The 13,256-nt window shown below is 38.7% G+C and overlaps 3 protein-coding genes across 6 annotated transcripts in view; 1 reads left to right on the forward strand and 2 right to left on the reverse strand.

The window, feature by feature from the left end:
* Positions 1-177, reverse strand: part of LOC114634436 (60S ribosomal protein L39-like) — a 3,154-nt gene extending 2,977 nt beyond the window's left edge. Inside the window, exon 1 of the mRNA XM_028783034.1 lies at positions 129-177. Coding sequence (XP_028638867.1) covers positions 129-177 — 49 coding nt within the window. The remainder of the gene's footprint in view (positions 1-128) is intronic.
* The window catches only part of Cep83 (centrosomal protein 83), a 104,441-nt gene extending 96,859 nt beyond the window's left edge, over positions 1-7,582 (forward strand). For all 4 annotated transcript variants that reach the window (XM_028783054.1, XM_028783055.1, XM_028783057.1 and 1 more), the window contains exons 14-16: positions 3,379-3,482; positions 5,909-6,098; positions 6,949-7,582. In XM_028783054.1, coding sequence (XP_028638887.1) covers positions 3,379-3,482; positions 5,909-6,098; positions 6,949-7,053 — 399 coding nt within the window. In that variant the 3' untranslated portion in view covers positions 7,054-7,582. The remainder of the gene's footprint in view (positions 1-3,378; positions 3,483-5,908; positions 6,099-6,948) is intronic.
* A 530-nt stretch (positions 7,583-8,112) lies between these two features.
* Positions 8,113-13,256, reverse strand: part of Plxnc1 (plexin C1) — a 130,679-nt gene continuing 125,535 nt past the window's right edge. Inside the window, exons 29-31 of the mRNA XM_028783039.1 lie at positions 11,826-11,966; positions 11,666-11,740; positions 8,113-10,556 (exon numbers count right to left, since the gene is read on the reverse strand). Coding sequence (XP_028638872.1) covers positions 10,452-10,556; positions 11,666-11,740; positions 11,826-11,966 — 321 coding nt within the window. The 3' untranslated portion in view covers positions 8,113-10,451. The remainder of the gene's footprint in view (positions 10,557-11,665; positions 11,741-11,825; positions 11,967-13,256) is intronic.

Here is a 13,256-nt window from a genome sequence, read left to right on the forward strand (position 1 = left end):
CCAGGGACCCAGTACCTTTCACAGTAGATGCTATCACAGATCCGTAGTAGGGAGGGATTTTCAGTTTGGTCATCAGTAACTACAAAACCCTCTAGCTAGCACACTTACTGATTAAATGTTTCCTTTACGTAAGCTCAGGAACAAGCCACATTCTTCCACTGTGAACGTCTCGTTCATTATTGCTTTGGAGGTTCTAGCTAATTTAATGGAGCAAGAAAAAAATGGGTATGATGGTTGAAGAGAAGATCATCATTCATAAATTGCATCATTATATATGAAATATAAGCAAATGTAGCAGTTAGTATTACAAATAGGTGTGGGGGATTCATTTATTTATTAACTTGATTTATTTGTTGAGACAGTCTTGCTCTGTATCCCTGGTTGCTCTTTCACTCAGAAAAATCCGCTGCCTCTGCCTCCTGAGTGTGGGATTAAAGATGTGCCACCACACCAAACCTAAAATATGCACATTTTTAAGTTGATGACTTAAAAGTCAAGCAGCAAACCAGTTACTTTGTTATGCACAATTGGAAAATGAAATATTTAAATATTTATAATAGCATTCAATTTTAAATGTATAGGAATGACTCTGATAGTAGATATATAAATCATCAATATTTTAAACTACAAACTGCTCAGAAAAGTTAAAGAATGATTAAAGAAGGAAACTATATCATGTTTGTGCTTTAAGAAATTAATTTTTTAACTAGTCCTTCCTAAGTAGATGTACAACTAAGTATAATCAAAATATTTGGATGTTTCTTTGTAAAAAAATAAAAAATAAACTGTAAAACTTATACAGTTCTGGAAGGAGTAGAATAACCAATCTTGAAAAATGAAGCAAGCAAGAGCTTGCTACAAAGGTGTCCACAGCTGCGTCTCAGTAGAGAAGAGTCTTCAGGACACCCTGTCAATCAGTGCTCCTTCCTCAGCACTGCAAGGGTGAAAGGACTCACATATGCACGAGTGAGAGGTTCAAGCAAGCATAGGCAGGACTTAAACAAACAAATAAGCAGACAGAGACCTTGGAAGAAAACCACAGGAGGTTGGGTAAATGTTTCTTAAATAGGGCATAGAAAGCATTAACTATAAACGAGATCACTGACAGTTTGAAAATAAAAGTAAATTTTTCTAAAAATAAAGAACTTTTTCTTGAAAGTGTGTTATTTATTTATTTATTTATCTTAAAGAGAAAGTTGCATGAGAGGGGCTGAAGAGAGATTACTTCATTGTTAAAATAGTACTGGGTGCTTTTCCAGAGAGGGCCTAGGTTCCATTCCCAGCACCCACATGACAGTCCTAAAGAATGCCATACCCTCTCCTGGCTTCTGTCAGCGCATCAGTCATATACATGGTGCACAAATATACATGCAGTCAAAGCATACATACACATAAAAAAATTAAAAATAAAAAGAAAATTCTCCAAGAGACATGAATCTGTAATATATTTAACTACAAAATGGTTTATAGCCTGGATATTTAAGGAACTCCTTCCAATCCGTAAGAATCAGATTACTCAAAAAAAAAAAAACATTTTCTTCTTTTATTAAAACTAGACCAAGCACACACATGTGTACACACAATGTCCCTAAATACAGATGGCTGATAGGATAAGATATTTAACATCTTTAGATAAGTATCAAGAAAATCACCAACGTTTACAATAAGATTCTAATATATTTCACTAGAATAGCTAGAACGTCAGTGTTGACTACAATGAATGTTGGTAAGGATGTAGACCAGCCTGAATTCCAGTGTCAAACTGGTGGGTGTGTAATTGGTAGAATCATTTTTAAAAAGTAGCAGAATATGCTAAGGCTAAAGTATGAATACTCCGTGTCCTAGATATTTATTGAGAATGAGTATGTATACCTACCAAAAGTGTGTTCAAAAATTTGGAATTCCAAACTGGGAACAATCGAAATTTTTATCAATAGGAAAATAGTTAAAATATGGTACATTTGTACATTGGATGACAGTATAACAATGGAAAATTACTATTATAATGTTCAATAGCATTGCTTCTGTACATAGATAAAATGCTTAGAAAAAAGTATCGTGAAGGCTATACATTACATAGTTTCTTTTATGCGAGTGAGATTGATGGATGAATGGGCCCCATGTTCCCCAGGTCACAAGTGAGTGAGTATAGTCATTAAGGCAGAAGAGTGGTAACTGTGCCAGGGTCATGTCTCAGGAGGAGCTCGAGGAGGCCTGTGGGGGTGCCTGTGGGCGTGCTATTTGATGTTAAAGGCTAAGGAGCGTACACAGTGGTGTTACTTCTGGAACACCATTGTGAACCTCTCGGTTTGTCACAAGTAGCAGTACCTATGTGCTCCTTAGTGGGTTGGGTGAATGTAATGCAGTAGAAGTGAAGAACAGCATGTGGCAGTGGGTGAGGAAATAACATGAGAGCTCGTAAGCATGTTGAGTGAGAGAAAATGTCATCTGCAAAAGGATGTACTCAGTTCATGGAATGAAATTCAAATGGTGGCAGATAAATTAGTTGGGTACCTTTTCAAATGATGGAAGGGTTCTGGTGAGAGGAGAATAACGCACCCTGTCCTGGCAGTGGTCTTGACCTGCATTTGCTTTGTGCATTTTCATTGAGCTTTGCATTTACATTCTGTGTGTTTTATAAGCCTGTTATGTGTCAATAAACAGTCAGAAACATATTTAAGGGATCTGCTAAGTTAATTCCAACATGATGGGTATCTTTCTTTTTTTAAAACTTGCTTATGAAAACTGAAAAAAAATGCCTTAGTTCATATAGTCCTTTTGTATACTTTGACGATTCCATTAATTAAAAAAAATCATACAGTGTTCATTTTTACAAAGTTTTTCTTTATGTATTATAAAGTTAAATTTATTTTTCTCTTAATGTTTAGAAAGATATACTTTTAAACTAAGATAGGCTTGTGCTTTATCTTAGCATTCTGATGTGTTCCCTTTGTGCTTTGGTAAGAGTTTATCGGTTGCAAATAGGCTTTTAATTTTAAGTTGTGTTCCAGGTTCTTTAACTGTGGATCATCAGACTATGAAGAGCCTGTTCTTTCCTTTGCAGATGGCAGGCGCACTCAGTAAAGTCTGCCTCCATTTGCTTTAGCTTGCTGCAATGAATTGGTTATTGGTGCTGTTTTCTGGTAGGCATTCATAATGATACTGTTTGTTACACTGAGGATGTAGGGTAGATCTGAGTTTCTTGGCTTTGCAATTTCAGTAGAAGCCATGTACTAATCTCTGTCCTGGTATTTACTGAAAATATTAATCTCCAAATTTTAAAAAATACCTTAAGTGTTCGTCATAGTTTTTTTTCAAATAGGAAATTATGTATCAGTGGACTTTTTCATACTAATCCTTTTTTGTTGTTGTTTTTAGAGAAAATCTCTTCATGAGAACAAATTGAAGAGACTGCAGGAGAAAATAGAAGTCTTGGAAGCAAAGAAAGAAGAATTAGAAACAGAAAACCAGGTGTTAAATAGGTAATATGTTGTGTTTGTAGATGCCCTATTGTTGTGTAGCACTTTGTTTCTGTTTACTGTGTTTTTATTTATCCACTGTGTATGTAAGCCTCTGTACCTACATGAGTTTCTATGTACCACATGTTTGCAGAGGCCAGAAAATAGTGTGAGGTCCCCAGGAACTAGGCTACAGGCTCTTGTGGGTTACTGTGTCGGTGCTGGGAAGTGAGCCCTGATCCTTTGGAAAAGCAGCCAGTGCCCTTTGCTGCTGAGCCACCTCTCCAGCTCTAGCACTTTGTTTCTGAGCTAGCTCACTGTGCCTTATATCTTATTTAACCCGTGTACTCATGGCCAGCACTCTGCAGGAAGAGACAAATAGACATCTGCCTGCCCTATACAGGAAGGCACACAGACAACCTGCTCCCCCAGAACTAACATTTACAAGATGTCTTTTTTACCTTCTACTTTTCTTTCTACCTTAATGTTCAAGCCAAAAGTCTGTATCATGTATAAGGTCTTTGTGGTATTGTGTGATAGTAAGGAAAAGGACCCTCACTGGCTTCGTCTAGTTCTGTGACGAGGGGTGGTCTGAGCTCTTATTAAGGCAGCAGTTATAGCAGTGGCATAGTTGTGGACATTACGGCTGCAGACTCTGAATCTAGTGTCAGCTGATGGTCACTGCCATTAGTGCTCCTAGAGCTGAGGAGATTTATTCAGTTAAGTTGCTGATAGTGACATTGATGAGCCATTTAATTTAAGGTGATAACATCTTTTTGAACTGTTAGTTAATGTTAGTCTTAGATAGTTAATGAAGAATTTGACTTTTCTGAAATGGAAATTACCTATTGGGCAGCAATGTTTTCTGCTGTGTTCTTAGACAAAAATTCTCTAAGGACACTGTCCAAGTGTCCTATAATTCAGTCCTGACACTGACACAGGATGAGGGCTCAATCCTACAAGATTGCTTCCACTTCAGATGGCAGTCATAAACCCAGGTCATGGCCTGTACCTCCGTTTTACAAGGCTGTAAATTGGGGTTCCAGTGACTCTGTGCTTCAGATCCATTAACTTGTTAGACTTGCTCACAAAACTGAGGAAAATACCTTAGACTTACCAGTTATTTAAAATAATACAATGAAGGACACATATGAGCAGCCGTCTGGAGAGATGTAAAGAAAAAAGTGTGGGCGAGGGGGTATTCATGTTCTGAATACCACTTTCTAGGCCCCCATGTATTTAGCAAGCCTAGAGTGCCCTAACCTTTGTTTTCCCTCATGAGTATGGATGTATGTATGAGTCTAAGTGAGAGGGAGGTTGGAGAGATCAGTGTGAGACGCCTTCGTAAGTCACTCTCACCTTAGTCTTTGAGCGTTCTGTTGAACCTGGGGCTCACTGACTGTGTCTGCTGGGCTGTTTGACATGCGTGCCATGGTCCTCGGGTTTGCAGTCACTCTCCCCTAGCCCTTCCTTTTGGGTTTTATGGCAGCCTTAGTCTATAGGTCGATTACAGTATTTGTCACTGGTGATCAGCTCAGCCTTCAGTTCCTCTCCCCTCCCCAGAGGTGGAGGTGTGGTGGACTGATAGTTGTAACCCTGTAATCATATCTTACTCTTCCTGATGAACTGCTTCTTTCTAAAGCTCTGTAGGTTCCCTGGTCAGGAGTTAGCTCATTACTTGTACAAGTGATGTTCTTCACCCGAGTGTCCAGGAGCTTTAGGAGTTACTAGGGAACCAGAGGCCAAATACTATATTTATTGTATCAGTCTCCATTTATACTCAAAATTAGGTAAACTCAAATATAAAGACTTACGATTTTAAATTTAACTATGTTTCATGTAAAAAAAAGGCTTAATTCAACTTTTAAGTTTTTATTGTCAAGAGTCCTCCTTATTTTTAGCATTCATAGGAGAATAGAAATGAAAAGTATTGAAGTTTTTCCCATGGTATTTTTAATCTTTGATTAATTGACAAAATTATAATGACTTGGTAGCTTGCAATGCTAATAATTACCTACTGTTAATATATAGGGCCAATTGTGGTGGCACATGCCTTTAGTCCCAGCACTCTGGAGGCCAAGACAAGCAGATAGTTGGGAGACTGAGGTCAGCCCAGTCTAAACAGAGTTTCAGGCCAGTAAGGACTACATAGTGAGACTCTGTCTTAAAAACAAAAACCCAAAAACATATATAGTAGTTGGGTGTGGATGAACACCTAATAATCCCTACTTGAGGTGTAGAGCCATCCTGGGCTACAGAGAAAATCCACACAGCTCCAGCCACAGGGGTGTGGGATAGGGTGATACAAAGGCCATTTTCCATTGATCTTTTTAGATAAATTTTCAGTTAGTGGAGTTACAGATTAGGAATCTTTCTCTCAGAATAAAAATATATTCTGATCTTTATTAGGGTGTAACTATTAAAGAACAGATTTTTTTTTTCTTTTTAAGACAAAATGTTCCATTTGAAGAATATACAAGGCTTCAGAAACGACTAAAGGACATACAGAGAAGACATAATGAATTTCGAAGTCTAATTTTGGTTCCTAACATGCCTCCTACAGCAACCGTCAGTCCTGCTAACTTCCAGTCCTCAGCTGTAGTTCCTGGAGTGGAACTCTCCTTTCCCCCTCATCTCCAGGTATGAACATTTTTTAAGAGACAAACATTTCTATAGGTTGTTTACCAGTTTAGAGAGTTAAAATTCATTTGATGTCAAAGGCAGTTTTAACTTGCTGTATATATTTTCTGAATAGATTTATTTAGATTTACTCTATCTTAGTGATGGTTCTCGGAAAACGTTTTCATATTTGGCTATAGACAGCATAATTAGTGAGTCTGAGTGGCTTAGTTTTGTAGCTTAATTCTATACAACTCTCAAGAACTTACTAATGCAACACACTGCATATTCTATATAAAATTTTGTTTAATACTAGTGAAAAATGTTTTGAGAGAAGGCACCATTTTTCTTTCCAATCCAAGGATAAAGAAACTGAGAGCAGTGTGATGGTATGTCTAAGACCCTAGCTGAATAAATGACAGATAAGCTTTTTTAACCCTAAACTATCTGAATCCAGAGCCTAGCCTCTGTCTTTATTGGCCCCAGAGCTCTGATTGAGTGACATTCAGAACATGGGCTGCCTAAGTCATGAGACACTACAGTGTCATCATGAAACTATAGTCATCAGGTTGAGTTGTAAACCAGACCAGGTGCAGCTTCTAGTAAATTATAGTGATAGTCCAGTCTCGTTTGAAAGCTGTCACCTATGTGTACCTGTGCGTTTTCTGACTTGCTCCCTGGCAACTTTAACTCCTAGGGAGGAACAGACTGGGTTTTAGAATAGAGTCTGAGGCAGGAGAGAAGGGCGACTAGTTTTTAGATTGCTACCATGGGTCATTTCTGTGCCTCACTGTGGGAGGCCTGTGTAAGAGAGGAAGATGGTGGGACTTTTCTAGCTTTTCTAGGTGTCTGTTTATGTGTCATTTTTAAGGAGGAACAGCATCAAAGAGAACTCTCTCTCCTTCGCAAAAGACTGGAAGAACTAGAAACTACACAAAGAAAACAACTAGAGGAACTTGGATCTCCTGGGGAATGATGCCAGAAGAAAGGCAAAGCCAGAAACTCAATAAAAGTATGACGTTTAACGTGTGACATTGAGATGCTTTCTTACTGTTTGCCAAAATCTATGAGCTGCCTCAAGAAAAGGTACTAGCTACACACTGCACAGCATGGGCTCCAAGATTTTAGGATTATACTAAGAAAAATGAAGTATTCATATATTTAGAACATGCATTGACAATCTTTTGACAATGCAAAAATAAAAGGAACTAGTTAATTAAAAAATCAAGTTTCAAATCAGTTTTTATTTTGTTGATATTTTCTAGCATTTTGCTTGAAATATATCCATCCTAAAGTCCCTTTTCCTCATCTTTGAAATGTCTTCCTTGGTAATAACAAGATCAGTAAACATCTCCTTTATTATATATGAAAGTTTTGGAGAAGATCATTTAAAAGTATAAAAAACACTTAAGAATTTCTAAATATGTTTATTATAGAAATCTTTACCTTTTCAAAAGCTGTGCACTTAATTTATTGAATGATTTAATAAATATTTTTGTATCTATGGTGTTTGTGTTTAACTTTACTGATCATAGAGTAGATACAAAACAGTCAAGATGGCTTCACTTTGGCTTTGGTGAGTTTTAGAAAATTGAGTCCTATGGCTGTCTCTGTAAAGACTTGTTGGTCTTACTTGAAGCAGTAAGGTATTGAAGTGTTGCTGATATTTAGTTTGGTTTCTCACTGTTGAGTTAGAATCAAATAATTATGTTTTATATCCTTTGTTTTCACTGTGCACCCTTCGAGGCTTCTTTATGTAGCATGTGTTAGAGGAATTCCACTGGAATAATTTCATGTCAACAACCAAAGCTTAAACTTATGTGGATTTGTCATTGTATAGAAGTCTTAGCAGCCAGAAGTCAAGTTGCTCATTGAAGTTGGGAACGTAAGGGAGCAGCGCTGGCACCATTTAGTAAGGAGCTCAGGTTACTTAATGGAGCTGCTTGTTTATGTGGAATGTACCGTGACATCTTGTTCCTGAAAGTAATTTAGATTAAGAAACCTATTATAACTAGAAAAGACAAACAGTCCACAGTTGTTACATCAAAATGTTTATTTTTGGATATAGACATTTAAAACATTCATCTCCAAGAACAGCTTCAGTCAGGTACACAGTAAGAAATAGCCTTTAAATCCTAATACAGAAAAAGTAACAGAAGTAATTTTTAAATGCTGCTTTAGACACTAGTGTTAGAAAAAAAAGTTTATAAATTAATTGTTTTGCACCAAAAATATGCAAAGAAACTTGAAAATAGATACTGTTTGTCATTTGCTTCTTTAGTTGTTGAATAGAGACCCAGTGACTGATTGTCTTCAGCACACATCTAATTTGGACATTCTGTGCGTTTGGCTAATGTGATCCAAAGTGTGATCTAGACAGTGCTTTCCACTGGAGGATTGACAAACACACTACATACATTAGTGAGTCTTCACACCACCTCAGTGAGGTAGGTCAGAAATAGTAGACAGAAATTGAGGCACAAAGAGGTAAGTGACTTGCCCAAAGTTCCTAACTCCTGGAAGAGGCAGGAAGGCTCCACACAGGACTCATGTCAGAGAGCTGGACAGGGACACCCTCGGGTAGCAATTGTAATACCTAGCTCAAGCTGTGGCTCAACCTTTGAGTTTTCTGTTCCCCAGAGAAGGGAAAATTTGTTGTGCAATTCTCCTACCCTTGGCTCTCAAGTCTCCTCCAACTTTTCTCTTAGGAATGCCTTCACCTCTTTGAAGACGGTAGCAGCTTTAAATGGGGACCAGACCTCTCACCTTTCTACTTAGAAATAAATGATTTTGTAGTAGTTTTGAGATGTGTCCACTGGACAGACAATAGTCACAAGAAACAGGATTGGGAAGGTATCTGTCAGGGCAGCAACTGCACTGTTGAGGTGTGACCTCTCTTATACTTTATCGGATAGTAAGGAGCAAAAAGGATTGAATTTACCAAAACAGTTCACATTGCAGTCCAGATGGTCCAGACAGTGCTGGTAAGTGGGTTTGAGGAATGTGTGCTCAATGTTTGATTTGCTGATTGAAAGAAAATTCCTTCCTAAACTGGGGGTTTGGAACAGCAAGGGTAAGAGGTGCCTGCCACAAGGTAAGTGAGAGCCATCAGATTACACTTTTACTTCTGTTTAATAGAAGGAAAACACAGTGGTATTAAAATTGGTCATGAGCAGCAAAAATTTGGGAATAAAAAAATCAGCAATAAAAAAGACTACTTTATAACTCGATAGGAAATTCTTTGAAAAAAAAAAAAAAAACAGAGGCACGAATAAAATGAGTATTTTAAATCTTTCTCCTGTAAGGAATACTTTCAAAAAGTACATAGTAAGACTAAGATACCAAGTTGTACTAATATTTTTCAGGCCTTGGGCCTCAAATATATATTTATATATAATACTCCAATGTGAACAACAATTTGATGAAATGTAAAATGTATCTTTTATTTTAATCACACACAAGTATTTATAACCACAGGGTTCACCAGAAATCTAAAGCAAGGAGACACTAGCATAGAAATGTAAGATTACAGGAGTGACTTACACATCCACAGACAGTTCTGATCAAACAGAAGTAAAGTCATGAACTCTTTTTCTTACAATACCCAACATGTCCACTACCAGATACATGAAAAGATAAAAGGGAGACACACTGTAGGACAGAGTCTGGGGAAACTGCTGTTGCATTTCAGTGAGACCCACCCCCTCTCCTTGCTTTAGAGCGGTTCTGACGGGGTGGGGGTGAGCTGACGAGCCCGGCTGGCAACCACTGAAAAACACGAGCCCTTTCAACAATGTTGCAACACTGTTAGTTTTTGGTTTAAACACACACACTCACGAATGCTAAGTGTACACACTACCAAATTCTGCCTCCAGCCTTTCCAAGAACTACTGGGGAAAGTGAAGGAGTGCTGCAGGTCCTCGGGGTGGCCCTAACACCCACAGTTTCCAAATGACTCCTTTCACTCTCTGAGCCTTGTTAGCATCCCCTTTCTTCTGCAGAAGTACAGTGTAGTCACAAGTGCTACATAGCTGTAGTTTCCCAGCAAAACCACTCCGATATCATTGTGCTTAAGTGGAGACTGTAGTTACAATACTGACACTTGCTTACTGGCCCTGTATTCTCTGTAAACAAGGAGGCTGTTAGCAACAACCACTTCAGCTCTATTTACAGAAAGGTTCCCACGATATACCCACAGGCACAGTGGTCGATAACGCTTCCTAAAAGCTGTGCATGTGCCTTGGGCTCTTAAAAGACAGTGATCGAAGTGGAACCCATGTGCAAACTTAAGAAATTAACGACAGTAGCTCAAGCAGCCAGTTTGCTCCCAAGCTGTCTGAAGAACTTTGTCAAATAAAGCCAGGCCCCAGGTGCTTACATCCACTTGCATTTCTTCTTTTCATCAAATAAGACTTTTACATGCAAGAGTTGTTTCTGAGCTTCTTCCAGCCCTCGTTCTCTTTCTAGTTTATTTAGAATCTGTTGACAATTAGAACAGTTATTTTACATATTAGAGTTTTAGCAGTATAATTCACAATTCTGGTGGGCGTGCTCTGTCTCTTTCTTTTCTTTTTTTGCATTCCTGATGCTGTGAGTGGTAAGAATCTGTATGAAACAGATGCCAGCAGTTTCTTCGATCATTTCCATACTCACTTTGCAAGTTGTTTTGCTAAGTCATTATCACAGGATCAACAACACTTGGGCTTGAAATAGAAGCCCACAAGAAATACCATCTATTTGCTTACAAATATGGGGCCAGACTTCCAAGGCCCTGCTTTTTATGCATTAAGTCACAGCCATTCCAAGCACAGCAAGCATCCCTGGGCAGCCAGCATGCAGGCAAGTATTCCTCCAATGCAGCAGGCAAGGGCATCCTGGTCAGAGATGGATCCTTCCATCTCTCTCCCTCCCCTTCCCTCCCCAGTGCTTCCCTTCTCACCCCTGGCCCCTGGAGAGGGATGCTTATGTGGTTAAGGAACTCATTGCCTCTACCCTACCTTAGCTCTTCACTTGATCTTCAAGTAGCAAATGGACTTGGTGAGCTATTCTCACCATTGACATGGATAGCCTGTCCCAGCATGACTGAGTAGGGGGGAATCAGGGAAGGGGGAATTAACATATATTTGGAAACAAGGAATCCAGATTAAGGAGAATTAATCATAAAGAAGAATGGTAGTTGCTACTTATGGTCATAAAAAGCCTGAGAGAGAACATTGAGTTGATAGTTGCTTATGTTGGGAGTATATCATGATCTCGTAACCATGAAAAACAGAATCTGGGTGATGTAACAGGCTTGGCTTTCACTTTTAGCAGACCACAGTCACACATAAACTGGTCCCGTTTAACAGGGCCATATTTTACTAACCAAAGTTTACTTGAGTTGTTGTGGCTTTAGGCCCCATGAACACAAATGTAAATTCAGGCTGGCCCAAGGGTGGGCAGCATGACAGACCACAAGAGGGGCATCCATGTGCACTCTGGCTCAGGGCCTCCCTTTCTGCCTATTTGGGATGGAAAGCTATACCCAAGTCCTTGTGGTGGGCTCGTGGGTTAAACAGGTGGTAAATTTAAAGAAGAAAACAACTTACCTCATCAAAATACTTTACGATGTATTTGTAGATTTCTGTCAAGGCCACTTCTTCATTAAATTCATTTTCATGTTTCTGAAAGAAAGGCTTGTTGAGAGACCCTGAAATGACCACTTTTAAGTAACGAATTTATAGGCTTATTTCTGCTTCTTAGTCGTACCTTAGATTCCTGAGTTAAGAATTCTTCCATTTCTAAAGATGACAATGGAGGCAAATCCCTGATTGCTTTGTAGTAAGACTTCACTTCCTCTTTGTAGGTTGGTATATCCTTGGCATACAGAAGTTTATTGGTTGGTGCTTCCTGAAAAACAGCGACAGCCACAAGAAGCATAAAAAGTCATTGGGGGGGGGGTGTTTGTACAGTGGTTCAATGTGACTGAATTTCCACCAGCATCCCTTCTTGCCAACAAGGCTTCACGCAGGAGGCCTCAGTGAATGTTGACTGAGTGACTGACTGCCATCTAGATAGTTCTGGTGAGTCACTGTTATTTTCAGGCAGATGAAATGCTAATATATTCAGCCTTCCTCTCATAAAAGAACTAAAATTATTATTTTTGCATGATTTTGAGTTACGGTAACAATGGAACTTATTTCAATCACAGTTCATTACTAATGGTCGTTAAAAAGCCTGAATTAAAGTGTTGCTCTCCCCCTCACCCACCAGTGAATTTTGGCATTTATAAAAGACTTGATTGTAGAACTGATTGAGCCCTTTATATAACTGTAAAACTGGTAAGTAATTGGCAGTGGCAGATTTTCTAGCTTGTCCCTTCATTTCATTAAATTCTAAAGATCTTCCAGTTTCTCCAGGAAGCACATGTCACCAGTACTGGTAACTCTGATGTCTGATTTCACAAGTATTCCTTGGCAATTTGCATGATATTATATAAGTGTAGTAGTAGTAATATGTAAGCAACTAAATGAAGATGAAATCATTGTTGACAAATGTTTTTTAAAAACTCCGTGAAGATAGTCAAATTAATGATTAGACTAATGTCCCAGTGTGTTTTGTAAGAGTCTGGTGACTGAATCAATGGCTTGGAGAATTGGTCTGAAGGCTGCCTATACTGAGGGATTCTGAGAAGTACATACTGGGTTTTAAGTGAACCCTGCAAGTTTCATGACCATCCATTCAATGAGCATTTATTTATCCAAGTATCACTGGTAGACATCAAATGTACGAAGATGACGGTGACTGCTGTCTGCCTTTGAGAAGCTTACAGTCCTGGGAAGAGAAATGCACACTGCCTGAGTGTGGTGTGAAGAATTACTAACAGATTACTACAGGAAGGACGAGGACTACACAGCTGGACAGATGAGAGTTCATAGCTAAACTACTTTGTAACCATCTATAAAATGGGAATCATAGCACCTGAAGGATTAACTAAACCTAGGAAGTGATGTTTTTAAAAGCTTCTTTTACTGTGAATAAACACAGCTTCAACATGGTATAGGAGATGCACTGAGGAAGTTCATAGACCAGCCAAACAGATCAGAGTCGCCTGCGGTTTATCACACATATCAAGAAATTGTGTTTGTGGAATCAAACACTGGCAGATGGAGGAGGATTTTACCAGCAGGACTGAGGCCA

This window comes from Grammomys surdaster, unplaced genomic scaffold (assembly GCF_004785775.1).
Source record: "Grammomys surdaster isolate TR1022 unplaced genomic scaffold, NIH_TR_1.0 958, whole genome shotgun sequence".
NCBI classification, from domain to species: domain Eukaryota; kingdom Metazoa; phylum Chordata; class Mammalia; order Rodentia; family Muridae; genus Grammomys; species Grammomys surdaster.